Source organism: Ahaetulla prasina, chromosome 2 (genome assembly GCF_028640845.1).
Source record: "Ahaetulla prasina isolate Xishuangbanna chromosome 2, ASM2864084v1, whole genome shotgun sequence".
NCBI lineage: Eukaryota > Metazoa > Chordata > Lepidosauria > Squamata > Colubridae > Ahaetulla > Ahaetulla prasina.
This window is the reverse complement of record NC_080540.1, coordinates 107,809,424-107,836,395: the sequence shown is the minus strand read 5'-3', so window position 1 is coordinate 107,836,395 and position 26,972 is coordinate 107,809,424. Positions and strand designations below refer to the sequence as shown.

The window sequence follows — 26,972 nt, the reverse complement described above, 5'->3', positions numbered from 1 at the left end:
TCTGCTTCTACCTTAAAGCAGGAAATTCCTGAAGTTAATTTTCTAAAGATGAGACAACTTCCAACCATAAGTAGGAGAAGTAAACAATAAAACCTTTCTGCAAGTAAGAAAAAGGTCTCTCCACCATGACTCATACTAATTGCTTGATTGCATATATGATCCTGGGTAGTATTAAATATCTTCATATATAGACAAAAAGATTGGGGGACTAAAGGCCCCACCAACAGTCTGCTTCCATATCTATCCATCGGTTGAGTTTTTCTGAGGCTCTGCTTTACAGATGCTTCCGTGCATTACGCAGGACAAGAAATCTGATTTGTAAATCAATTTCCAACATCTTTCCATGTGCACAGAAATTGACATTTTTGGAAATTTGATGATGTGGTTTGCAATTCCAAAACTACTCATGAAATGTAGCAATGGTTAAAAGTACAGCACAAATAATACATTACATAATAGAAATGTTTTTGCAAGTATACAGGACAGAAAACTCTTATGTAAAAATCAGTTTTAGAAGAAGCATACACAAGATTTCATGTAATGTTTGCTGAGGAAAATAAAAAAAACTGCGCAGAAACAAAACTGAGAGATTTGCCCTAAAATACAAATTTATTTTACTTACTTAAAGATGTTAATGTAGTATTGACTGTTTTCTTCTTTTAGCTTTCAATCAAGAGTATTTTCTTCAAACCTTTCTTTTGCTGTGGTTTTTTTTTTAAAATGGCTTCCTTTAAAACCATATACCCCTTTTAAGAGCAACTGGATTTTGAAAACAACTTTATCAGGTGGTGAAATGTAGGATGTAAATAATTCAAATAAACAAATAAGGTTTCAGGATTATTCAACACATGTTCCTTATGTAATTGAAACTACTAGTATGACCTACAATTTTTCACATTTCCTAGACATATCATACAAAATTTTGTACAGTTTTCAGACAGCACTCTACAGGATGCCTGCCTGCAAACTAGGAGAAGGAAGGAGAAGTTTTGCTTTAGCCTTCCTGAACATCACTGCCCACCAGTTCCTCTGAAGGAAAGGTTGCCTTGACAGTTTTGCAAATCCCACTTCATGTAACAGGCAAAGCAGCAAAGGTGAAATTTTTAAGATGCCGTCAGTTTCCCCCTTCTCTTAGGGAAGGGGCAGGCAATGTAAAAGAACAGGTGGGTTGTGTTATTTTCCTATCTTTTTTTCTTTTCCTTTTTTAATAGAATAATGTTAAAAGAATTTTTTTTATTGCAGAATCTTTATTTTCAACAGATGAGATTTGTGATTTGATTTTCATCTCTTAAACTGCTTGAATTATCAGGTTTTTTTTTTAAAGGAACAACCCCTCAAAGACTAAGGAATGAAAGTTGCAGCAGCAAGAAAGTGTCCATTATTTACCTATTAACATTTTTTTTCTTTTAATAACAAAACTGTTCATCCCACAGCACTATCAGCAAGAAAAATTAATTAACCTGATGCTGCCATTGGAAATGCTTCAAAATAATTGTCATTATGATCAAATATCTATCTATTTTTCAGAAAGCATTTCATTACGCAGAGATTAGATAATGCAGAGATGAGAAGCTTATTGGAATTTAGGAAATGTTTTGTCTGCCTCCTAGCTGAGATCTAGAGGAGATATCTTGAAGGTACTGCAACTGCCAGATATTTGCTATGCAAAGACCCAGGAATCTGTGTTTTGTACTTGTATATAAGTAGCCCATTGGCATTCATTCCTTGTTTCATTATGGATGGTAGATTTAGATTTAGATTAAAATTTATTGAATTTTTATACCGCCCTTCTCCCGAAGGACTCAGGGCGGTTAACAGCCAAAATAAAACAACAGTTATATACACAATAAAACAATAGTTAAAAAACTTATTAAATATAAGGCCGAAATTAAAACCATTTAAAACCATAAAAACCCCATAAAATTTATATCAAATATTAAAAGCTATTAAAATTTCTATGCCAGTCCTGCACAAATAAACAAATAAGTCTCTCGGCGGAAGGTCCGAAGTTCAGGCAGTTGACGAAGTCCTGGGGAAGTTCATTCCAGAGGGTGGGAGCCCCCATAGAGAAGGCCCTCCCCCTGGGGGCTGCCAGCCGACATTGCTTGGCGGACGGCACCCTGAGGAGTCCCTCTCTGTGCGAGCGCATGGGTCGGTGGGAGGCATTCAGTAGCAGTAGGCAGTCCCGTAAGTACCCCGGCCCTAAGCCATGGAGCGCTTTAAAGGTAGTAACCAAAACCTTGAAGTGCACCCGAAAGACCACAGGTAGCCAGTGCAGCCTGCGCAGGAGTGGTGTTACATGGGAGCCCCATGTAGAGAGCATTGCAGTAATCCAAGCGAGAGGTAACAAGAGCATGAGTGACCGTGCATAGGGCATCCCGGTCAAGGAAGGGGCACAATTGGCGAATCAGGCAAACCTGATAAAAAGCTCTCCTGGAGACTGTCGTCAAGTGATCTTCAAAAGACAACCACCCATCCAGGAGAATGCCCAAGTTGCGCACCCTATCCACCGGGGCCAATGATTCGCTCCCAACAGTCAGCCGAGGCTGCAGCTGACTGTACCGGGGTGCCGGCATCCACAGCCACTCCATCTTGGAGGGATTGAGCTTGAGCCTGTTTCTCCCCATCCAGACCCGTACGGCTTCCAGACACCGGGACAGTACTTCGACAGCTTCGTTGGGGTGGCCTGGGATGGAAAAGTACAGCTGCGTATCATCAGCGTACAGTTGGTACCTCACTCCAAAACCATTGATGATCTCACCCAGTGGCTTCATATAGATGTTGAACAGGAGAGGCGAGAGAATTGACCCCTGCGGCACCCCACACGTGAGGCGCCTCGCGGTCGATCTCTGCCCCCCTGCCAACACCGTCTGCGACCGGTCAGAGAGATAGGAGGAGAACCACCGATAAACGGTGCCTCCCACTCCCAAACTCCCCAGCCGGTGCAGCAGGATACTATGGTCGATGGTATCAAAAGCCGCTGAGTGCCGAACCTTTTAAACTTTCAGCACCTGTTTAAGATATATCTTTTGACCTATGTTTTTCACTGAACCATGTTCTTATTTAACACAATATAATTTTGTTCACACAAGCACACCACCTCTATACTTTTACCTTAACCTGTCTCATACAAAAATGAAATATTGCATCCTTAAACATCTCTCTGAAAATTTAAATTTTAGGATAGTAAAGTTCTTTTTTTTTAGGACAAGAAATTTTATTCTCCTGTAAATGTTTCACAAAACTTATCTCCCTCCACCTGAAAACGTATATACAATCATTTGCAAAATTACAAATTACATATACCTCTTTTTCTCTGAAAAGTAAAAATCTTAGCTTTCCTTTATGAATTCAAAAACATAGTTAGAAAAACATATTTTCTCAAACATGTATTTAAAAAAGAAGTATGTTATTCTTTAAGCATCCATCAAAGTAGATAGTCTTGAACTCACCTGAGTACGTGAGTCGATCCATTGATAGTAGTGGTAGAACAAGGTACCGTTTGTTCCAAGATGGAAGGTCTTCGATATCGTTCATCACCACAACACAAGATGATGAGGAAGGCACGTCTGAAAGACTTGTTCAAGAATGCATAAAGGAAGGGATTCAGTCCTGAATTGATGTATCCCAGCCACAAGAAAGCGGTCCATATCTGACCAGGAACTGCATAATGTATGAAAGGGTCTATTATGTTTGTGATAAAGAAAGGTGCCCAGCACAAGCAGAAACACCCCATGATGATACAGAGGGTCTTTGCAGCTTTAGTCTCAGTCTTCATACGGTGTGTGCTATGCTGATCCGGGTGTTGGGGTCGTCCATCAGTTGGTGCTCCTGCACGCTGTAAGATTCGTATCTGGTGAGCATGCTCTCTTGCTGTAATGTATATTCGGTAGTAGGCTAGAACCATTAGCAGAAATGGAATGTAGAAAGCTACGACTGAGCAGGTGATGGCATACGGCTTGTTCACCATGAATATGCAGTAAGTTGAGTTGGATGCATTGTTGAACTGCCTTTTCTCTACCTGAGAAGGTAAACAAACAAACACAAAAAAGCACAGAAATATTAGAGGCTTACTGAAATATCCCTGAAAATAAAATGTTCTTTCTTAGCTTCATTTACCCATTGCGTACAAATGACGTTAGCATCACAGATCTTTCTTCACCAACCTCTAATACAATTTTTATCTCACAATTAACCCATTTTTTCTTTTATAATTATGATTTGTCCTATTCATATTTGTTCTATTTTTCCACTGTTGTTAACTCTCTTGAATGTTTTTTCTATTTTCAACAACTTTTGGACTACTTCAAAAAGAAAATATCAAAACGGGGAACAAATAAAGTGCAATTAATAATTATTCATTAAAATTTTATGGTGCCAGATTTTGAGCAAAATCTGGTTATTTTGGGTGGTTATTTTTGAGTGGCTATTTTTTGAGTTTGTAAAAATCTGTTCTATTGTCCAGCATATATCAGTTTTGATGAGAGGAAGGATGGGAAGAGAAAGAAAACTGATCATTACTAAGCTTTTAAGGAAAACATTGTATTTTATTGCAATGAATGCCACTGACTGATAATGTAATATCCTGATCAGGAAACTATGGTTTCAAAATACTTAGAGGGTAGCATGCTGGAAAAGACTATTCTACACATTGCGTAAGCAATAAACCATTATAACAGAATTGATATCAAATATCAGTATTATTTCATTCAGCTACTGTATGCTGGAAGGGAATGTTAGGAGTTGTGATTTCAATACATTTGGAGAGGCTGAGTAGGGAAACTGGTTCAGAACTTTCTCCATCTGCTCATGGTTTCCTGAGACAGGAAAGGTGATTTTTTTAAAAAAAAATCTCAAAAGCTATAGAATTTGCATGGTTACTATGATTTAAACAAAAATTGTATCAGACCCATGAAAAGAGTTAATATTGCCTCTCATGTGTTATTGACAGCAGTTTTTGTCATGGATTAGAATCCTTCATCTAGAGAATAATAGAGTTTCAATACTGTCAATGTCAAGCAATAACTACAGAAAAATGAACTTTTAGAATAGAGAATAGAGAGGGGATTAATGAAGCAAATGTTTTATTTGAACAATGGATCTACTGAAGTGTTCTGGGAAGCAGTCTAATGCTGTACATGTAGTCAATCATCCTGTATGCCTAACAAAGGAGAAAGGATATCCAGAATATATGTAAGAATTAATGTTTCTTCCATGCAATGTATGCTGTGTGACTCAGCATTCAAAGCACTGTTGTTTTCTTTTAAGTCTAATAGTAAAAAAACCTCATCCTGCTATAATATTTCTGAAACGAATTGAGGAAAAAAATTAAGAGCAATTTTGTTTTCCTATCATAATCTTCTAGGATTACCGCGCTGTAAAACCAGAAATCTCAGATATGGAAGATTCCAGAATGACAATTCCATCAATATTATGGAGAGAGGTAGACTTAATAATTGCCTCAAATATTTTATTTTTATTTTTTATTTATTTTGTCACACAGTATTTATAAGCATAAGCATGAAATAATTATACAATATATAAGCATATATATGACTTTGAGTATGTAATAACTATATTAATTGGATATAACGAAAAGAAACAATAGGACAGGAACGGTTTGGATCTCATTGTTGATGGTTAGTTATATTTATCTGTCTACAATCATGAAGAGTTACATTGCTATGGAAGCCTCTTTTTGAAAATTTTGTTAAAATAACAAGAATTTTAGGAAGTAGATTAACAACATTATTTCCATAAATGATGAAAGAGAATTAAAAAAAAAAACACCCTGCAGAATAAAATATGTTCCATCTTTTTGAGTTCCTGAAAAAAGGCTTGTATTTCTTATAGCTCTGTTTGCATAAACTTATATTTTTCTTTTCACTTTTAGAAATTCTAGGTTTTTATAGTGAGTTCTGGTACCACTCAAAACCCCATATTCTTTTCTTTTTTTTTCAAATCCTTGAAATTCATCACAGCTCAGAGAGGCTTTCCAGTGCAAAAATTGCCAAAGACTCAGTTTTCAGAGGCTCTTGGATCTGTGTAGTTAGAGAACTAAAGAAACAGAACACACGGCTGAAAGAGAACTGTCCAAAATTTTATGGTTTTTGGTGATTCCTCCCTCTCAAAAACAAAAAACAAACAAACACTTTTCTAGGCTATATGACAAAAAGGATAAGTAGAACCACAAACCCTTCCTCCCTGTGCTTCCATGTGGTTAGTAGCTCTAATGATCTCAGCAGACTGGCAGAGACTATCTAAAGATTTTGGCTGCCCAAAAGCCTCGTATCAGACCATTAGATTTTACTTTTGTCCTGTTCATTGCTACATTAAAAATTTATTATGAAATATAAAATAGTTTATTAAATATTTTTAAAAGGAAAAAGTACTAATACAGCTAATATAAAGTAAGAAAGGAATTAAAGAGAAAACTAAAAGTGCAAGAAAGTAATAGAAAAAAATAGCAAAGAAAGAAAAAGTATACAAAGAAATAGCTTCTGGTCTTTTTTTACAGCAGTTAAAAGTACGATGATAAATGTACCTCTTGTTTTATCATTCAAACATAATTTTCTTCTTTCTATAATCTGTACTCTCTAATTATCAATTTTCTGTTTTATGCAAAAGGTCCATATGAGAGCAATAAACATAAATATTGTATTTTCTTTTATCAAAGAAGTCAATTTAGCCATCTCAGAAAGTTCCATCATCTTCATTAACCATTCCTCCATATTAAGTAGTGCCAAATCTTTCCATCTTTATGCATACAATAATGTTACTGCAGTTATCATGTACAAAAACAAAGATCCAGGACTCCCCATCCCCAGGGTATACTATCGATACAGAAAGCTAGATAAGGTGGACAAGTTGCTTATCCTTAAACTGAAAGGATTGTTCTTTAAGGACAGGGGTGTCAAACTCAAGGCCTGTGGGCTAGATCCATTCAGTGGGATGCTTAGATCTGGCACATGGGGCCGCCTTGGAAACAGTAAAAGCCCATGGTGCATCTGCCAGCAAAAATGGAGTTCAGGAGGGCTGCACATGGCCCTCCTGAGCTCTGTTTTCACTGGCAGAGGGTTGCAGGAGGCTGTCACAGCCAAAAACAGAACTCAGGAGAGCCACGCATGGTCCTCCTGAGCTCCGTTTTTGCTGGCAGAGAGTTGCAGGGGGCCATCACAGCCAAAAACGGAGCTCAGGAATCCATTTTCAGTGGTAGAGCACTCGGGCCATCATGGGCACCCCCCCCAACACAAGTGATGTTGAGCTGGCCATGCCCACCATGGCCACACCCACCCCAGCTCTCTGAGGTCAAAAGCAACCCTGATGTGGCCCTTAATGAAATCGAGTTTGACACCCCTGTTTAAGGAAACCCTCTTGCAGTAAACATACTCAGATCTACCTCTGAGATAGAACAGACATCTCCCTATCTTATATAACCAAGATCTCCCCCATTAGAATTAAGTATAAAATGAATACAGGCTTTCCTATTGTTCCACCTAAGTCTTGGAGGGATGCTTGAGAAAGAAATTATTTTACAGTTTAACCATTATTTTAGGGTGCTTTTGACCTCAGTCTTATAGAATACTATTCTATAATTTTTGTGACCAGAAAGAATACCAGGGCTTATAAAAACAGATTTAAAGGTGGTAAACTATCTCTGAGGTCTTGAATGTTCCAGCCTTGTTTTAACTTTTTTACTGTTAATCAAACATTTCAAAATGAATAAACACAGACTACTGGTATGAACTAAATGTACTTTCACTTTACAGACATTTTCATTTCTTGGATTCAGGGAGCAAACTTTTCATTGTCATTTAAATCATAACATAATAACAGAGTTGGAAGGGACCCTGGAGGCCTTCTAATCCAACCCCCTGCCCAGGCAGGAAACCCTACACCATCTCAGACAAATGGTCATCCAACATTTAAAAAAAAAATTCCAGTGTTGGAGCATTCACAACTTCTGCAGGCAAGTTGTTCCACTTATTGATTGTTCTAACTGTCAGGAAATTTCTCCTTAGTTCTAAGTTGCTTCTCTCCTTGATTAGTTTCCACCCATTGCTTCTTGTTCTACCCTCAGGTGCTTTGGAGAATAGTTTGACTCCCTCTTCTTTGTGGCAACCCCTGAGATATTGGAACACTGCTATCATGTCTCCCCTAGTCCTTCTTTTCATTAAACTAGACATACCCAGTTCCTGCAACCGTTCTTCATATGTTTTAGCCTCCAGTCCCCTAATCATCTTTGTTGCTCTTCTCTGCACTCTTTCTAGAGTCTCAACATCTTTTTTACATCGTGGCGACCAAAACTGGATGCAATATTCCAAGTGTGGCCTTACCAAGGCATTATAAAGTGGTATTAACACTTCACATGATCTTGATTCTATCCCTCTGTTTATGCAGCCCAGAACTGTGTTGGCTTTTTTGGCAGCTGCTGCACATTGCTGGCTCATATCTAAATGGTTGTCCACTAGGACTCCAAGATCCCTCTCACAGTTACTACTATTGAGCAAGGTACCATATATACGGTACCTATGCATTTTGGTTTTTTTTGCCTAAATGTAGAACCTTACTTTTTTCACTGTTGAATTTCATTTTGTTAGTTAGCACCCAATGTTCAAGTCTATCAAGATCCTTCTGTATCTTGAGCCTATCTTCTGGAGTGTTGGCTATTCCTGCCAGCTTGATGTCATCTGCAAATTTGATGAGTTCCCCATCTATCCCTTCGTCCAAGTCATTGATGAAGATGTTGAAGAGTACTGGGCCTAAAACAGAGCCTTAGGGTACTCCACTGTATACTTCCCTCCATGTGGATGTAGTTCCATTGAGGACTACACATTGAGTGCGGTTGGTCAGCCAGTTACAAATCCATCTGGTGGTGGTGCTGTCTAACCCACATTTTTCTACTTTATCTAGTAGTACGTTATGGTCTACTTTATCAAATGCTTTGCTGAAGTCCAAGTAAATTATATCGACAGCATTCCTCTGGTCCACTAATTTTGTCACTTTGTCAAAGAATGCAATGAGATTAGTCTGGCATGATCTGTTTTTGACAAACCTGTTGTGTCCCACTCCTCCGCTGACGGCCGGGTCAGGGAAATCCGAATCAGGCTTGCCTCTGCAGCTCTGTCCAAAGTCCTAGCAAAGTCCTCAGAGCAGGCAGGAGACCAGTAAGTGACTTCAGCAAGATAAGTTCGACTTTTGCCTGACTCAGAGACTGCCAGAAAGCAGATCCTTTATATAGGCCATGGGGTGTGGCTCCATGACTCAGCACTCATTAAGGCCTGCCCCTCCCTTCCTTCTGTTGCCTCCGCCTATCCAATCTTCTGATGCGAGGATCACTCCAATCAGCTGTTGGTAATAAACCCTCCTCAGGCTCACATGCTGTGGAGGAGGGGGAGGGGTCTAGCTGCTCCGTTTGCCTGGGCATGGAGTCAGGGCTGGGGCCGGGAGGTGCTCCTTCTTCTGCAGTTTGTCTGGGCATGAAGCCAGGACTGGGGCCGGGAGGCATACATTCCTCCGTGTTCGGGAGCAGATAAGAAGGCCCCGGCTGCTCTGAGGGCGGGCAAGACACAACAAAACCCATGTTGGCTTTTGGTTATTACTTTGTTTGCTTCTAGGTGTTCGGTGATTCATTGCTTGATTATCTTTTCCAGAATCTTTCCTGGTATTGAGGTCAGGCTGATAGATCTGTAGTTTCCTGCATCTGATTTTTTTTTCCTTTTTTGAAGATGGGAACTACATCAACTCTTTTCCAGTCCTCTGGCAGTTCCCCTGTGCTCCAGGATCTTTGAAAGATATAGTTCAGTGGTTCTGAGATCTCATCTGCCAGTTCCTTCAGAACCTTGGGGTGTAATCCATCTGGTCCTGGTGATTTGAACTTGTCTAGGGTATACAGGTGTTCACTTACCTTCCCCCCCCTATTTTAACTTGTGTTCCTAATCTGTTTTTTGTGGTGCTGTTTTTGATAGGTTGGATTGTTTTTTCTTTTTGTGTAAAGACAGATGCAAAAAATGAGTTAAGTAGATATGCTTTCTCCCTGTTGCTTGTCACCTTCTTGCCACTTTCTCCCAGCAATGGGCCAATTGTTTCCTTGACTGAAATCATTTAATAACTAAGGAATCAAGTTTATAGTAATCATCCAAATTACAATGAGACAGAAATAGCAGAAAATGGCAAGTTGAAGAATGAGCCTGTTAGTTAAAGCTATTAGAAAAATGCAAGTAACATACATTTTGGAGGGTACATTTACTCAGGTCTATGATATGGAAAAAAATTTAGCTACCCAAATATGATGATGTAAGTTATCTGGAAACATTTTGAAATATTTGGACTGGATGAGCACAGTACCATTAATTATTTTTATATTATTTATAGGCTGTCCTAATCTCTTATCACTCTGAATAGTTTACACAGTAAAAAATATAATAAAAACACTACAATAATCAAAAGTTCAAAAAGAACCAACAATTTATTCAGAAAAGTCAGAATATCACATGAGATTCACCTCCTGTTCTACCCCAGAGCCTGTGCTAGTTTTAATTTAAACAGCTACAAAACAAGAATTAAATGGAGTTATCCTTAAAAAAATTCAAAGGCTCTCCCTTCCCCCCAGAGATTAGTTTAGCTCAGAGATTAGTTTAGCTCAAATCTTAGTGGGATATACTTTAACTAAACTAAAATCATCTACAGAACTATAGATCGGTGTTAACATTATTTGCCTTGTTTCAAAAATGCTTTTTATTAGGTTTTTTTTTTGCAATTTTCTTCTTCAATTATTATTATATAATTTTAAATATTATTATTATATAATTTTAAATATTGAGAACCTAGAACAGTTTTTCATAAGTGATATTTTGTGGAATCCAAGAATTACACAACAAGTCACTACGAGAAAACATCACAGAAAAATAAAGTTTGCTTAGTGCACAAGTCTAGTGCACACAGTGATGGGAATTTTTACAGACCATGACTCAGCTGCTGGCCTGCTGCTTTACACTGTGGTAGACAGAGTTGTGTAGGTTCGAAATGAACTGTATTGTGAAATTATAATATTGGTTGCCATTTTTATAGGACCCAAACATTATTTCAAGGGTTTCTCCAAGGGGGAAGAAAGGCTGACTGTAAAAGGCCTAGAATGGAAAACATATAGCAATAGCACTTAGACTTATATACCGCTTCATAGTGCTTTACAGCCCTATCTAAATGATTTACAAAGTCAGCATTTCCCTCCAACAATCTGGGTCCACATTTTACCTACCTTGGAAGGATGGAAGGCTGAGTCAACCTTGAATCAGTCAGGACTGAGAGAAATGAACTCCTGGAAATGTGAGCAGAGTTAGCCTGCAATACTGCATTCTAACCACTGTGCCACTGTAGATAATATTGAGAACCTAGAGCAGGATTTATACCTCCAAAATGTATGTTACATTTATAATTTATGTAATTTATATTTGAATCAATAAAAAGCCACACACAACAGGTGCCACGTAATTACCACACACAGAACAGCCCAAAGCACACACACTACTAGAGAGCTTCCCTGAGGATGGACTCTAGCATGAGTCCAAAAGCTTGGAAGTCTAAACCTCTGGTCCTGGTGACTGACTCAAATAATGTCCTGCAACATTATCCTGGGACATGTATTTTTGCCTTCATTTGTAAATCAGTAACAATGGTATGCAATCATTCAAGGCTATGCAGGGCTGTAGGCAAAATAAAAGTATTCTGATTTTGACCTGGAATAGGTTTCACATCACATCAGATCTACTCACCAACTCCATGATGCCAATGCTATTCCAGCCTTGCATTATAGGAAGAAAAGAAATAAACATTGGGATTACCCAGCAGCCACTCAGCAATAGAGCAATGCGTAGTGGAGTCATCTTATTCCTGTAAACCAATGGCTGGCAGCAGATGGCATAGTACCTGGAATGGCAAGAAGAGAAAACTAGCATAAATAAAGAGCAAAAGCAAGATCGGTATGGCTTACTTTTTGAAACTTTGTTTTTCTTTGAAGACATTTCGCTTCTCATCCAAGAAGTTCTGGCTAAAGAAGCTTCTTGGATGAGAAGCGAAACATCTTTTTTTTAAATTCGCATTTATATCCCACCTTTCTCCGAAGACTCAGGGCAGCTTACACTATGTCAAGCAATAGTCTTCATCCATTTGTATATTATATACAAAGTCAACTTATTGCCCCCAACAATCTGGGTCCCCATTTTACCTACCTTATAAAGGATGGAAGGCTGAGTCAACCTTGGGCCTGGTGGGACTAGAACCTGCAGTAATTGCAGGCAGCTGTTAATAACAGACTGTCTTAGCAGTCTGAGACACTCAAGGATCCTATCTTGAAGGGGAAAAAAAGTCCAGTTGCCTTTTTGAAAAAGCACCTTTGGGACAACCATCACCTGGATGACTGAGAATCTCCACATTGCTCACATTCATATCCCACTTCCTTTAGAACAGGGATGTCAGACTTGTGTTATCATGTTGTCATCATGTGATGTATCAGGACTTTTTTCTCCTTTGCTAAAACCAGGGTAGGCATGGCCAGTGCGTGACGCATCTGGCCTGCGGGCCGGGAGTTTGACAGCCCTGCTTTAGAATGTTGTCCTATTTTATCCGAGGACATGAAAGGTCTGATAGTCTTAAATTTAAAGCACACAAAATTTACAAATGAGAAAATTTGCCACATGTCTGAATCAAATGAGATTTCCCTTACTCCTGCTGTTTCCTTTCATGTACCTCATAGTTTTTATTTCTGCTCTTCGATACGGTCACAGTGATTTTTCCAACAATAGGGAAATAAATGTCATCTTTATGCATTTCTGAATTTCCTTGGTAGGGAAAAAGGTTCAGAAGTGGATGAAAGTTACAGTAGTATTTTCTATTCAGAACAAAATCTTCATGAACTTTTTCATTCTTCTCAAAACCTCCAAACTCAAATTGGTTTCTTATTGTTCTTTCAAAGAAGTACATTCGTTTTAGTTTGGATGCTTTCAGTGAGAATATGAAACAAACTATGAAAGGTTGTTTATGTTCAAGGCTGCAGGCTGGGGCTTTGCAAGATTAGTTAATAAGAGTGTTGCCCTCTTTGTAAAACTCCTACCCAAAGAATGAACATTTGGCTCTCCCTCCAGCTAAAGAGCATTATAAACCGTTCCTCTGTTTTCTTACAATGTTTAATTAACGGTATCTGGCTTTTTAAACTGCTACTGATGGTTTTATATTCTTATTTTTTCCCTGTGAAATGCTGCTCTGAACTCATGTGGCTTTATGCTGCTCTATTGATTCATACAAGCCAACATGCACAAGCAGTCTTGAAAGAATCTTTCTGCCCTGAAGTCAACCACAACAGGATCAAAAAAAAAAGAGAGATTAAGGGAGATATGGCAATCTGTGTCTGTCTTCTATTTATCTAAGCTCATTTTTATAGCCTTCAGGAGTTTTCCTTTCTCGTTTTTTGTGGACTGTTATCCCAATCTTCTTTGTTTGTTGGTTTATCATTTAGCTAACAGTAAGATATCTAAAATACCTTGTACTATTCAAGCAAAACTTAATGGAGTTTAATGGAACCTACCTACCTTCCTTTCCTTCCTTCCTTGTTTAACCTGGTCTGGCCACTCTGCTTTTGATCTAACCCAGTTTGAAAGGTTAGAGGACTAAATGCCTCTAGAAGTCTCAAGAAAAGCAAATTTGAGGAAAGAAAGAAAAATTCATATAATAGAAATGAATTTTAACTGTTTCTATTCTATGGATTTTTCTCTCTTTCAATTCTGTGGGCTCCATCTCTTCTTATTTTCATCATGCAAACAACCTTGAGATATGCAAGAAATCTGAAGCAGCATCTAACTCACCTCCAGAGTGTGGCAGACACACTGTGGTAGCATTAAAAATGTAAATATTTGGTGAATAGGGAGGCAACTGTCATTATTTGAACCACAGGAAAGCATTATTGAGGAACATCTTAATGATTCTTGTCTTGGAAAGTTTTCCCCTCCTGCTGATGTTTATGCTAAATGTGTCGAAAGGTCTGCACAGGTGGTCATATACTGGCAAGAATGAAAAGCATGGCACTATTGTCAACATTAAGGATAGCTTAGCACTTAACTTATTGATAGAACGAAGAAAAAGACAGAAAAAAGTTGCTTTCCACACAGGGAGCCTACTCAAAGGTAAAATCCTTACTGGAGATGAATGTTTAAAAGCAGTGTCTGCATAATATGAGACCGTATGATGAGATCATTAAAATACAAAAAAATGTGTTTATTTATTTAACATGTGCCAGGGCTTGAGTCCCCAACATGAAGCCTGGAAGTGCCTGCTGGCAGTTCCCTTGAGGCCCCCAGGGTTTTCGCCTTCTTGACCTTTTATGTGGAGAGAGAGAGGGCGGGGAGGGGGCGACCCAAAGAGAGAATCACATGCTACAAAGCAAAACATGAGCTTCCAGCGTCATTTCAACCAATGGTTCCCAAATGGACTTCATCAACCAGCAGATTTCCCATGAAATGGGGTGTGTGCATGAAATTATAGCACATTGCGGCATTGCACCACAAGGCCAATCTACACTACCTGAGTTGCAGTGTTGCCCATAATTCTAAAGGAGCTTGTGTTGTGACACTGTGGCATCCAGATTAAAACATCAAAAGCTGGGAAATGCTGTTTCTGTCAGCTTTATTGGAAAATAAAATAAAATAAAAATACTTACTTTGGAAGTAAGGTCCCTTCTTACAAAGGTAAGCAGGGAATGAAAGTTTGTTCTCCAAAAAGGTGAACAGAGGTGTAGCAGATTGCAGTCTGATAAAATGATAGTTTATAATGGGATACATCCCAGTTAGAAAGGAAGTGAACTTTTGGGGGGGGGCCTAATGGAAAAAGACCTGGTGAAAAAAATTGGAATTTTGTTACTATATATGTTGGCAACAGCAAGACTATTGTACACACAAAAACGAAAGGACCTTTTGACTCCTACCATGGCAAATGGTTGCAGAAGTTGATGGAGTTGACTGAAATGGCAAAATTGTCTATTTTGAATAAAGAAAAGAATATAAGTACTTTTGTTTCCACATGGAGACCGCTTCTGAACTTTGTGCTTTGAAGTGAATGAAAGAATGAAACTTTGATTTTGGGTTTTACCGATTAGATTGATAGTTCTTTATAGAAATGGCTTGTTTATATTATTATGAAAAACAAAAAGTTGTGATTTGATATTAAGGGCTTATTTTACTGCAACAGAGAGAGTCAGAAGTCAATGTTTCTTTTTCTTTCTTTCCCTACCCTTCCTTACTTCTCTCCACCGCCCCACAGTTCTCTATTTACTTTTGTATTTTGTATCTTATTTTATCTTATAACGCAATAAAAATGTTAAATCAATAAAGGAAGTAAATTTTTTAGCCAATTATATATGGAGTAAAGATCAGAGATAAGTTTTACTGTTTAAAATAACTGGAAAGATACATAGAAATTCTTCAGGATTGTCAATAAATCTTTTGAAAAAGAACACAAGAATATGGACATATTCATAGTATGCTCATGTAAGGTAATACTTCTTATAGCCATTTCCAAAAGAAACTGCATATCATATCCTAGGTGCTTCTCCCATTAAGTGTTAATTTTCCCCACTTGCAGTAAATATAAGAACATTTTAAATGAGATGAGTGGGAGGAGATTAGAAATATTCCTTTTCTTTTTGAGATTTCCAGTAATTTTTATTAGAATTTGTCTATCTTTATGCAAGAACATGTGTTTGGTGTACAAAAATCAAAAGTGGTAACCTGAAGCCCATTAGCAATGTCTCCACATTATTAATGAAAGAATGGAGGAGATAAATTATAAAAATGTACTAATATATGGAGAGATTATGGTATCACTTCAGGAACAGAAGTTGTAAAGATTCTGAAGATAGTTCCAAAAGCCATTCTGAATATGCAATTTACAGTATTTTTTTTCCAACAAGATATGGAAGGTAAGTGGATTTTCCTTTAATCTCCTACTATGACCATATCTGCCTATTATGACCATATTTGCCATTAGTAGATGATGTACCCATACAAACTGAGACAATAGATAACACACAGAGATGTCTCTGCGCACACATACACTTTCACTCTCTCAAAGTATTTAGAATCTAAAGGTTTGTGTCTGATACCATAGAAGCATATTCACTTCTTAGGAGCATACTAAACTAGACCCTTTGAGAGGACAGGAAAAGTATAGGAACAACAGCATTCAGTCAAAAAGGACTCCCTCACTTCAACTGTCATATTAACCAAGTTATAACACACTAAGACACTTCAAGAGAGACAGGTTGGTCCAGCAGGCCACTTAATCTGACAGTGACAAGCCTTCGTCTAAAAAGAAATCTTATGTTTTCATTATTTACAATTTTATGGCTTGTTGGGCCACAATCCTATAGGCTTCTTCAATTGTGTGGTTTGCTGTTCAGAGGAATGGAGCTGGTTTATGGACAGGGGTGTCAAATTTGATTTCATTGAGGGCTGCATCAGCATTGTGTTTGACTTCAGGGGGCTGGTGTGGGTGCGGCCAGGGTTGGAGTGGCCAGCTTGACATCATTCCTGTAGGGGGTGCTTGTGGTGACCCAAGCACTCTGCCAGTAAAAACAGGCTCCCAGCTTCGTTTTGACTGTTAGTTTTCAGAACCCTCTGCCAGTGAAAACGGAAACCTCGATTTCCCCTGGCAGAGGGTTGCAGGAGGTGATGGAATCTGAAAACAGAGCTTAGGAGCAAATATTTGCTGGCAGAAGCATTATAGGCCAGTCCTTCACTGTTTCTAGGGTGGCCCCGTGGGCCAGATCTAAGTACCCCATGGGCCGGATCCAGGCCCTGGGCCTTGAGTCTGACACAGCTGCTTTAAGGACTGTTCCTGTTGAGGATGTCAAATCATTAATTCTTTCACATTTAAAGAGATGGTTCCTGTCCTAATGTTTTCTTTTATTCATATCCTTTACATGTATTTATAATTATGTTTAAACTTGTATCTGTCATAAAATACATGCTTGACAAAATAAATAAAATAAAAATAAATAAAAATAAAGGATAGCACCTGATAATGGCTTTGGAACAATTTTGCATTGAATATTTACCAGTCTGTGGAGTACCAACAAGTACTTTTCTGTCTGTGGAGACAGAAAATGAGCAGGAAATCCCCTGGTTCTGAATTCACTAAAACTAAAGTAGCAAAATGATATGGAAACCATTGGGAAATTTTGCTAGTTTAACCACAATGAGAAAACAATTCAATCAGATTGTTCTGCTTCATAGGTTTATGAATTTTTGGTCATCAGCAGCTGACAGGGCCATGTAAGGTTATGATAACTAATAAAAGCAAAGCCTATAAAAGTGTCATCTTAAAATTTCATATTTGTTGGGGTTCCCACATTAATAGGCATATTTCTCCATAAATTTGCACACATATAGTCATAAATACAGGCTCAAGATATCCTCTACATGTTTAGTTAACTAGTAACAATGAAATTCTAGTAATATATTGAGTACAGTTGTAGGGGGGGGGGAAGAGAGAGAATTCTATTACCTCTATAAACTGCAGTGAGTCCTCAGATTTATCTATCTGTATACTATTAAAACGCTCATTGTGTTTATCTTTTTGTACCTGCAAGTTAGCCTGAACAGCTACATTCCAACAATTTTTAAATCAAGATACCTAAAATCTGCTAACTTAAAAAAAATGTAAAAAATCCAGGACTCATTATTTATTTCTCTGGAATTGAAATTTCCATGATGTTTAGATCATGTTTATTCACAAAGATGTGGCAGTTGCAACGTTCCTATAATCATTGGATCATGATTGTATGACCAGTGCTTCCAGCCAGCTTCCTACAAGCAAAATCAATGGGGAAACTAGCAGGAAGTCAGAAATTGCTCCCACTCCCACTGCATTCTTGCCAATTTGTGGTCTTTTTGTTTATCTGTTTACAAATACTAAATATCTGCTATCTTAATATCTTTTCTATTGTGTTCCATGTGTTCAACTTCTAAAAAAAATGTAAAGTTTTAAGAAAAAACATTCCCATGTTTAGATTTTCTCTGAAGAAGAATTCCACTGAAATTTTAATGATCTTGTTGAACTTCAGAATATATTGGATATATACACTCTTCAGAGGCAGCAATCCTCTCTAACAAACTTTGATGATAAAGATTATACAGCTAAAAGTGCATGGACTTGTATTAGCTTGCATACATAGGCATCTGCCTTTATCATTTATCTATGGAAGGGGAAAGCATCTCCAAGTCAAATACTTACTCAGATATCAGGAATTTCTTTGAAAACTATTGACCATTATGGATTATAGGGCCTCTGGTGGCTCAGACTGCTAAGATAGTCTGTTATTAACACAGCTGCTTGCAATTACTGCAGGTTCAAGTCCCACCAGGCCCAAGGTTGACTCAGCCTTCCATCCTTTATAAGGTAGGTAAAATGAGGACCCAGATTGTTGGGGGGGCAAAACAAGTTGACTTTGTATATAATATACAAATGGATGAAGACTATTGCTTAACATAGTGTAAGCCGCCCTGAGTCTTCGGAGAAGGGCGGGATATAAATGCAAAGGAAAAAAAAATATTAACAGCAGTTCATTTAACCGAATGAATTGGGAAGCTTCAAGACGATAAAAGATTGCACTCCATGTACTTTGGGTTGTGGAATTCAAAGGGAAATGCTGAGAACTGAGCTGTGTTGGATCCTAGAATTATACTTTAGTGGAAGAATGTTAAAACTGGTTTCTGATAGATAAGATTGAAATAAACCAGACTGAAGAACATATGTGCATTTTAGAATAGTAATTTCTAGCCTGCCATATCCAAAATATCCCAGTCCTAAATATTGTGGTAATAATTTCCACAAATTTAATTAAGAACTGAGGAGAACTAAATGAGAACTAAACTGGCCAAGTTTGCTGATACCATCAGAGACATATAAAGCAAAACAAATTTGTGAAGTTCTCTAAAGTGGATAAATATAATAAAATGTGCAGCATGGTTAAAAACAGGAACTTACTCGAAAAACATTTCTAGTTTGACATATAAATAGATGTTGTTTGAGCTGCTGATAACTGATTAGGAAACAGAATTTGACAACATAATGTATAATAACACTCTTGGCAAAGCAGAATCTAAACCAAGCTAGCACTATTCCCAAGTGTCCTAGAATAGCTGGCATGGTCATAGTTGAGAAAAGCACTATTTCCCCTGAAAAGAATGCCTCAGGAGGACATGTTTTTAGCAAAGAGAAGATTTACAGTAGACCAAGATAGAAATCATTCTCCAACAGGATAGGCACTATTGCAAGTTTTGTGTGTAATGTAGTGTGTAATGCTGGTTTCAGATCCCTGGAAGGAGCTGGGAGGTAATATATTGGGTTTAGCTGGTTAGCTAAATGAAATAGTAATGTAGGAGTGCTCCTTCTACAAGGGGAAAACCAAATGGAATGAGAAGTACACACCCCATGTCTGCCAGCTGATGCCACACATAGCCTATCTACCAAGGGTTACTTGGATGTGAAGCTAAACTTCTTCAAAGAAAAAACAAGAAAGTCTAGTTGCTTCCTGGAAAAAATCCTTCGGGACAATCATGACCTGGATGCCTGAAAATCTCCATAGACTTTTAGCTATGCACTTTGGGATGAGCACCCTCGAATGGTGTGGCAGTTTCCAGAAAAAATTGCAGACTACAGGAACCATTTGCACTAATCAGGGGACTCTGAGGTCAGAAATAAACTTCCAAGTGCTTCAACAACTCCCTAAAAGAATGCAAATGACCAGCTGTGTGTAAGGAATATAAATCTTTCCATTCCCCATCATCTAGTCAGAGCTGAAGAAGCTTCTTAGATGAGAAGCAAAATGTCTTCAAAACAAAAAAAAAAGAAAGTCCAGTTGCCTCCTGAAAAAGTACCTTTGGACAATCATGACCTGGATGAGTGAGAATCTCCATAGACTTTTACCAAGCTTTGAATTTAGAGATGGGAGAGTTTAAGGGTGGATTGAATGAATGTGAGAAATGAATGTGAGAAAACTCAGATGTCTCTGTGATGAATCTCAGGGTTACTCTCCTACTGTAGCAGGGCTGTCAAACTTGTGGCCCCATAGGCTGGGTGCGTTATGCGCTGGCTACACCCATGCCCAGTTTAGTGAAGGGGAAAGAAGCTGTGATATATCACATGATGCCATCATGATGGCGTGAGTTTGACACCCCTGTACTGTAGCAAAACTTAAGGGTTCCAAAGAATTCACATTGGTGTTTTCTGTGATTGTCTGGAACATGTGGTTATATGTACATGGCGTAAAAATTGCAAAACTTGATCCACTTCTCCCATTTTGTACCGGATTGGGTACTATGCTTATTGTTGAATTTGGTGCAGTGTATATAAAGTTCTTCTCTATTCCATACATGTAAGAATGTGGCTTTTAGTAGTGCTCACATATAAAGTACACTGAATGAAAGAGAATCTAGATACGTACATAAGCCGGTGTCAAGACACTTAAAGATGCAGCATGATTTTGACAGTTGTGTATAAAACTTTCTGAGGATCTGACCCTGTCACTGAAATGTGTAAAAGATTTCATTATCAAATCTTTCATTTTATTTTTAAAAACTGCCTAAGTATTTCAGGCAAGCTCTTTCCTTATTCAAACAACTTATTATCTTCAGAAATTGATTAAGAGCTCAGATGAGTCTATGGGAGTGGGCAGTTCTAATTTAAATAAATAATAAAGATAATAATAAGGGACTTGGCCTATTCAAAAGAATATTTTACTTCACAGCTGCAATTAAACTCATCTTATTCAAAACCATATTTTATTACCAAAATCTGTTTAATTATGAGGGCTTTGCTTATCCCAAATTGTATTATTTAGATGTGTTTCTTGGGCATTGAAGAAATTGCTCCCAGAGTGGCAAACTCAGTTACTAATGTCTTGCTTGGTTGGATCTATTTATTTAGGGCTAAGTGAGGAGAGAAGGGTAGGGGGAGGGGCAATAATCATGCCCGTGCAGGCCCCACTCCAGCCACCGATGTTACCTGCGGTCCAACACCCAAGACTCGGCATACCGCATACCAGCATACCGCCGTCGACGGTTGGCCCGCTCCCCAGCCGATTGATTGCATCCGCGGCCGAAACGGCCGACAAACAGCTGAGTCAGGCTGGGCGTCTTCTCACGCCCCCCCCAACATGGCCGCCGCCATCCGCTGCTGTAGAGGACTTCGGCTCCGTACTCAGCAGCCGAGAGCTCAATGGGGGCCAAAGACCTCGCTCTCGGGTGGCGGAAGGATCGCATACCGGGCCGAGACCATGCAGCCAGGCGGCCCACAGAACGGCATTGCGGCCTGCGGACTCTCAGCCGCCGTCTCCGCGAAGTCTCAGAACGCCGCCATAACGCGCATGCGCAGAAGAAGAATGTACATCATTCCTGTAGGGGGTGCTTGTGGTGACCCAAGTACTCTGCCAGTAAAAACAGGCTCCCAGCTTCGTTTTTGACTGCCACAGCCTCCTGCAACCCTCTGCCAGTGAAAACGGAAAACTCGATTTTCACTGGCAGAGGGTTGCAGGAGGTGATGGAATCTGAAAACAGAGCTTAGGAGCAAATATTTGCTGGCAGAAGCATTATAGGCCAGTCCTTCACTGTTTCTAGGGTGGCCCCGTGGGCCAGATCTAAGTACCCCATGGGCCGGATCCAGGCCCTGGGCCTTGAGTCTGACACAGCTGCTTTAAGGACTGTTCCTGTTGAGGATGTCAAATCATTAATTCTTTCACATTTAAAGAGATGGTTCCTGTCCTAATGTTTTCTTTTATTCATATCCTTTACATGTATTTATAATTATGTTTAAACTTGTATCTGTCATAAAATACATGCTTGACAAAATAAATAAAATAAAAATAAATAAAAATAAAGGATAGCACCTGATAATGGCTTTGGAACAATTTTGCATTGAATATTTACCAGTCTGTGGAGTACCAACAAGTACTTTTCTGTCTGTGGAGACAGAAAATGAGCAGGAAATCCCCTGGTTCTGAATTCACTAAAACTAAAGTAGCAAAATGATATGGAAACCATTGGGAAATTTTGCTAGTTTAACCACAATGAGAAAACAATTCAATCAGATTGTTCTGCTTCATAGGTTTATGAATTTTTGGTCATCAGCAGCTGACAGGGCCATGTAAGGTTATGATAACTAATAAAAGCAAAGCCTATAAAAGTGTCATCTTAAAATTTCATATTTGTTGGGGTTCCCACATTAATAGGCATATTTCTCCATAAATTTGCACACATATAGTTATAAATACAGGCTCAAGATATCCTCTACATGTTTAGTTAACTAGTAACAATGAAATTCTAGTAATATATTGAGTACAGTTGTAGGGGGGGGGGGAAGAGAGAGAATTCTATTACCTCTATAAACTGCAGTGAGTCTTCAGATTTATCTATCTGTATACTATTAAAACGCTCATTGTGTTTATCTTTTTGTACCTGCAAGTTAGCCTGAACAGCTACATTCCAACAATTTTTAAATCAAGATACCTAAAATCTGCTAACTTAAAAAAAATGTAAAAAATCCAGGACTCATTATTTATTTCTCTGGAATTGAAATTTCCATGATGTTTAGATCATGTTTATTCACAAAGATGTGGCAGTTGCAACGTCCCTATAATCATTGGATCATGATTGTATGACCAGTGCTTCCAGCCAGCTTCCTACAAGCAAAATCAATGGGGAAACTAGCAGGAAGTCAGAAATCGCTCCCACTCCCACTGCATTCTTGCCAATTTGTGGTCTTTTTGTTTATCTGTTTACAAATACTAAATATCTGCTATCTTAATATCTTTTCTATTGTGTTCCATGTGTTCAACTTCTAAAAAAAATGTAAAGTTTTAAGAAAAAACATTCCCATGTTTAGATTTTCTCTGAAGAAGAATTCCACTGAAATTTTAATGATCTTGTTGAACTTCAGAATATATTGGATATATACACTCTTCAGAGGCAGCAATCCTCTCTAACAAACTTTGATGATAAAGATTATACAGCTAAAAGTGCATAGACTTGTATTAGCTTGCACATAGGCATCTGCCTTTATCATTTATCTATGGAAGGGGAAAGCATCTCCAAGTCAAATACTTACTCAGATATCAGGAATTTCTTTGAAAACTATTGACCATTATGGATTATAGGGCCTCTGGTGGCTCAGACTGCTAAGATAGTCTGTTATTAACACAGCTGCTTGCAATTACTGCAGGTTCAAGTCCCACCAGGCCCATCAGCCTTCCATCCTTTATAAGGTAGGTAAAATGAGGACCCAGATTGTTGGGGGGCAAAACAAGTTGACTTTGTATATAATATACAAATGGATGAAGACTATTGCTTAACATAGTGTAAGCCGCCCTGAGTCTTCGGAGAAGGGCGGGATATAAATGCAAAGAAAAAAAAAATATTAACAGCAGTTCATTTAACCGAATGAATTGGGAAGCTTCAAGACGATAAAAGATTGCACTCCATGTACTTTGGGTTGTGGAATTCAAAGGGAAATGCTGAGAACTGAGCTGTGTTGGATCCTAGAATTATACTTTAGTGGAAGAATGTTAAAACTGGTTTCTGATAGATAAGATTGAAATAAACCAGACTGAAGAACATATGTGCATTTTAGAATAGTAATTTCTAGCCTGCCATATCCAAAATATCCCAGTCCTGAATATTGTGGTAATAATTTCCACAAATTTAATTAAGAACTGAGGAGAACTAAATGAGAACTAAACTGGCCAAGTTTGCTGATACCATCAGAGACATATAAAGCAAAACAAATTTGTGAAGTTCTCTAAAGTGGATAAATATAATAAAATGTGCAGCATGGTTAAAAACAGGAACTTACTCGAAAAACATTTCTAGTTTGACATATAAATAGATGTTGTTTGAGCTGCTGATAACTAATTAGGAAACAGAATTTGACAACATAATGTATAATAACACTCTTGGCAAAGCAGAATCTAAACCAAGCTAGCACTATTCCCAAGTATCCTAGAATAGCTGGCATGGTCATAGTTGAGAAAAGCACTATTTCCCCTGAAAAGAATGCCTCAGGAGGACATGTTTTTAGCAAAGAGAAGATTTACAGTAGACCAAGATAGAAATCATTCTCCAACAGGATAGGCACTATTGCAAGTTTTGTGTGTAATGTAGTGTGTAATGCTGGTTTCAGATCCCTGGAAGGAGCTGGGAGGTAATATATTGGGTTTAGCTGGTTAGCTAAATGAAATAGTAATGTAGGAGTGCTCCTTCTACAAGGGGAAAACCAAATGGAATGAGAAGTACACACACCATGTCTGCCAGCTGATGCCACACATAGCTTATCTACCAAGGGTTATTTGGATGTGAAGCTAAACTTCTTCAAAGGAAAAACAAGAAAGTCTAGTTGCTTCCTGGAAAAAATCCTTCGGGACAATCATGACCTGGATGCCTGAAAATCTCCATAGACTTTTAGCTATGCACTTTGGGATGAGCACCCTCGAATGGTGTGGCAGTTTCCAGAAAAAATTGCAGACTACAGGAACCATTTGCACTAATCAGGGGACTCTGAGGTCAGAAATAAACTTCCAAGTGCTTCAACAACTCCCTAAAAGAATGCAAATGACCAGCTGTGTGTAAGGAATATAAATCTTTCCATTCCCCATCATCTAGTCAGAGCTGAAGAAGCTTCTTAGATGAGAAGCAAAATGTCTTCAAAAGAAAAAAAAAAAGAAAGTCCAGTTGCCTCCTGAAAAAGCACCTTTGGACAATCATGACCTGGATGAGTGAGAATCTCCATAGACTTTTACCAAGCTTTGAATTTAGAGATGGGAGAGTTTAAGGGTGGATTGAATGAATGTGAGAAATGAATGTGAGAAAACTCAGATGTCTCTGTGATGAATCTCAGGGTTACTCTCCTACTGTAGCAGGGCTGTCAAACTTGTGGCCCCATAGGCTGGGTGCGTTATGCGCTGGCTACACCCATGCCCAGTTTAGTGAAGGGGAAAGAAGCTGTGATATATCACATGATGCCATCATGATGGCGTGAGTTTGACACCCCTGTACTGTAGCAAAACTTAAGGGTTCCAAAGAATTCACATTGGTGTTTTCTGTGATTGTCTGGAACATGTGGTTATATGTACATGGCGTAAAAATTGCAAAACTTGATCCACTTCTCCCATTTTGTACCGGATTGGGTACTATGCTTATTGTTGAATTTGGTGCAGTGTATATAAAGTTCTTCTCTATTCCATACATGTAAGAATGTGGCTTTAGTAGTGCTCACATATAAAGTACACTGAATGAAAGAGAATCTAGATACGTACATAAGCCGGTGTCAAGACACTTAAAGATGCAGCATGATTTTGACAGTTGTGTATAAAACTTTCTGAGGATCTGACCCTGTCACTGAAATGTGTAAAAGATTTCATTATCAAATCTTTCATTTTATTTTTAAAAACTGCCTAAGTATTTCAGGCAAGCTCTTTCCTTATTCAAACAACTTATTATCTTCAGAAATTGATTAAGAGCTCAGATGAGTCTATGGGAGTGGGCAGTTCTAATTTAAATAAATAATAAAGATAATAATAAGGGACTTGGCCTATTCAAAAGAATATTTTACTTCACAGCTGCAATTAAACTCATCTTATTCAAAACCATATTTTATTACCAAAATCTGTTTAATTATGAGGGCTTTGCTTATCCCAAATTGTATTATTTAGATGTGTTTCTTGGGCATTGAAGAAATTGCTCCCAGAGTGGCAAACTCAGTTACTAATGTCTTGCTTGGTTGGATCTATTTATTTAGGGCTTAAAGAGCCAAAATACATGCTTTAAGGAAGGAGCAAAAATCAATAATTGTAACCTTGCACAGCATGTATTGCACTATGTGTCTAAATCATGATCCTATTTCTGTGATGTTAATAAGTCTGAGCTAAGAAAATCTATTTATTAACATACATGCATGTTTTGCAAGAGGGTTCCACTAAAGTATTCTGAGAGGCTGCCAGTGACAATATAATTAATTATTGTTCTCATATATTTAAAAACAGATTAGTAAAACACTGTTGAACCGAGTAGAACCGAGATGTTCCATCAGTGATTTCCTGTCCCAATTACAAGGATTCATTTGTGCCCTTCAACATCAGTCCTGTTTCTTTCATTTCCTTTTTGCAGCAACTCTCCTTCATTATAGCTGAACAACTAAAATACCTTAGGAGGAGGAATGTAGTTCATTTATAGCTGGGACTAGGAATTAATTACTTTTATCTGTTTTAATTCCAGCTGCTCAATTCCAGCTCTTGGTTTGTTTTCATCTGTAGAAAAATTCAGCAGGCTCATCTAGAATGGAATCTATATTAGAGATTATGTAAAGATATTTACAAAAACTACTTGATTTTAAGAAGAATCTCAGTCTTTACTAAGACTGAGAATTTACTCTATGGGATACACACTGGAATATCCAAAAACTTGAATGTTCCCCTCCCCATAACTATCAGTTGGACTTGTGCACTCAGGTAGATAGACTACATAGTATCTCCAACATCAAAGTCTTGCAAGTGGCTTAGAAGAACACCACGGCCAATGACATTTAACACCTCTGAGAAGGATCTGAACCGGCATTTGAAGATCTTAGACCTTGATCACAGAGGTGCTAGAGGGATAAACAGGGACTAATCATTTACTGTACACATTTAATCAGAAATTTCAAGGCAAAATAGATGTGGAAGAAATATATCTCAATATTATGTAGCTTTAGGACTACAGATACAATCTTTGTTTTGGATTTCTATATATTCAAAGAGATTTATTAGCAGAGGGGAACAAGGTATGTCTCTGCAAAAAGCTGTTGAACTTTGCAATCATGAAATGTCAGCCACACAGATATAAGAGTATCTCTACGTAGATCAGAGGAAAGGCCTATTTTTCTTAATATTTTATTTTCCA

The 26,972-nt window shown here is 38.2% G+C and overlaps 1 protein-coding gene across 4 annotated transcripts in view; it reads right to left on the bottom strand.

Annotated features, from left to right (window-relative positions):
* HTR4 (5-hydroxytryptamine receptor 4) overlaps window positions 1–26,972 on the bottom strand; it is a 257,415-nt gene that overhangs the window by 90,523 nt on the left and 139,920 nt on the right. For all 4 annotated transcript variants that reach the window (XM_058173134.1, XM_058173135.1, XM_058173133.1 and 1 more), the window contains 2 exons: window positions 11,772–11,925; window positions 3,453–4,021 (listed from right to left, as the gene is read on the bottom strand). In XM_058173134.1, the coding sequence (XP_058029117.1) occupies window positions 3,453–4,021; window positions 11,772–11,925 (723 nt within the window). The remainder of the gene's footprint in view (window positions 1–3,452; window positions 4,022–11,771; window positions 11,926–26,972) is intronic.